Source organism: Crocuta crocuta, unplaced genomic scaffold (assembly GCF_008692635.1).
Source record: "Crocuta crocuta isolate KB4526 unplaced genomic scaffold, BGI_CrCroc_1.0 scaffold334, whole genome shotgun sequence".
Lineage (NCBI taxonomy): Eukaryota > Metazoa > Chordata > Mammalia > Carnivora > Hyaenidae > Crocuta > Crocuta crocuta.
Window position 1 is genome coordinate 5,468,025 of NW_027533260.1, and position 1,282 is coordinate 5,469,306.

Consider the following 1,282-nt stretch of genomic DNA (forward strand, 5'->3'; position numbering starts at 1 on the left):
CCCGGGAGCCTGGAGCCGGGAGCCGGGGAGAGCTCCCCGCCCCTCCCTGCCCGGGTTCAGCTAAAGTGAAACCGGTAAAACTTCCCCAGGGACGTCCCAGCCGACGGCTCACAAGGAAAGGGAAGGGTCCCAGCCTGCCGGCCTGGGCCTCTTTCTGCCGGGGACAAGGCCGACAGAGCTCCAGCTTCCAGATAGAGCCGCCAGACCTTGATTACATCTATAAGCCAAGAACCGGGTACTCCGCCCGCATTTCTATCTGTATCTCAAGAGACATTCCAATGCCTACAATTAAACCCGAAGCCTACAAGATAGGGCCTCTTCGGCCTCCCCACACACACCCCGTTTTACCTGGGACCCAGGAGACAGAGCCCCCTGCTCACAATCTGGAACCCAAGTTTGAGCCCTTCCTGCCCCCAGTTCGACCAGAACCCCAGTACACATAGCCCCTAGCCTTCATTCTACTTGGGACTCAGGAGACAGACCCTGAGCTCTAATTTGTCTGGGGCCCAGGAGCCAGGCTCCAGCCCCTTGTTTTCTGGGTCCCAAGAGTCGGAGCCTTCGGCTCCCTGAGGCTCGAGGTCGGAGTCCTCAGGCCCTTCCCCAGGTCTCCGGAACTCTCCTCCTTGGCCCTCCAAGGAACCCGAAGTCCCAGCCCCCCGCCCTCTGGAGAACCTGGACGTCTGGCCCCCTGCGCTCAGCTCTCCCAAGGCCTCAAACGCCCAACCCTGGGAGAAGGGAAATGTGGGGGGTGGTCTTGTCTCCTCATCGAGGCCCTCCCGCTGGGGAGCGGGGTGGGGGGAGAAATTCCCCACATGCCTGAGCGGGGAAGCGGAGACCGAACCTCAGATCCGGGTTGACAGCTCGGTGAGGGGTGGGGTGGGGGGCGCGAAGACTCAGATTTAACCCTTTTGGTGTTAAGAGTCCGAGGAAGGGGGAGGGGATAACCGCGAAGTCCAGTGTAGGATGGAGAGTTGGGATTAAGAAAGGTGTTGGGGGGGGCAGAGAGATAGGGTCGGAGTCAGTGGGGTCGGGGCTCGGTGAACTGGGGGTAGAACGGGGAAGGTGCTCAGTCTTTCCCCACTCGGAAGGTGGGGAAGGGGTTGGGTCCGCGCGGCGGGCGGGCGTATGCGATTTCTCACCGGTTTCCCAGAGCAGCAGCAGCAGCAGCAGCAGCGGCAGGAGAGGNGCGTTCAAACCCCGCCCCTTTTGCCCTCCAGGAGGCCGCTCGCGCCCGCCCCCGTCTCCGGCTGGCTCTTCAAGATTCTGTCACGCCCTCTCCCCA

At 62.4% G+C, this 1,282-nt stretch overlaps 1 protein-coding gene across 1 annotated transcript in view; it reads right to left on the bottom strand.

Annotated features, from left to right (window-relative positions):
* The window catches only part of NECTIN2 (nectin cell adhesion molecule 2), a 33,048-nt gene that overhangs the window by 28,225 nt on the left and 3,541 nt on the right, over positions 1-1,282 (bottom strand). Inside the window, exon 3 of the mRNA XM_077747219.1 lies at positions 1,140-1,263. Coding sequence (XP_077603345.1) covers positions 1,140-1,263 — 124 coding nt within the window. The remainder of the gene's footprint in view (positions 1-1,139; positions 1,264-1,282) is intronic.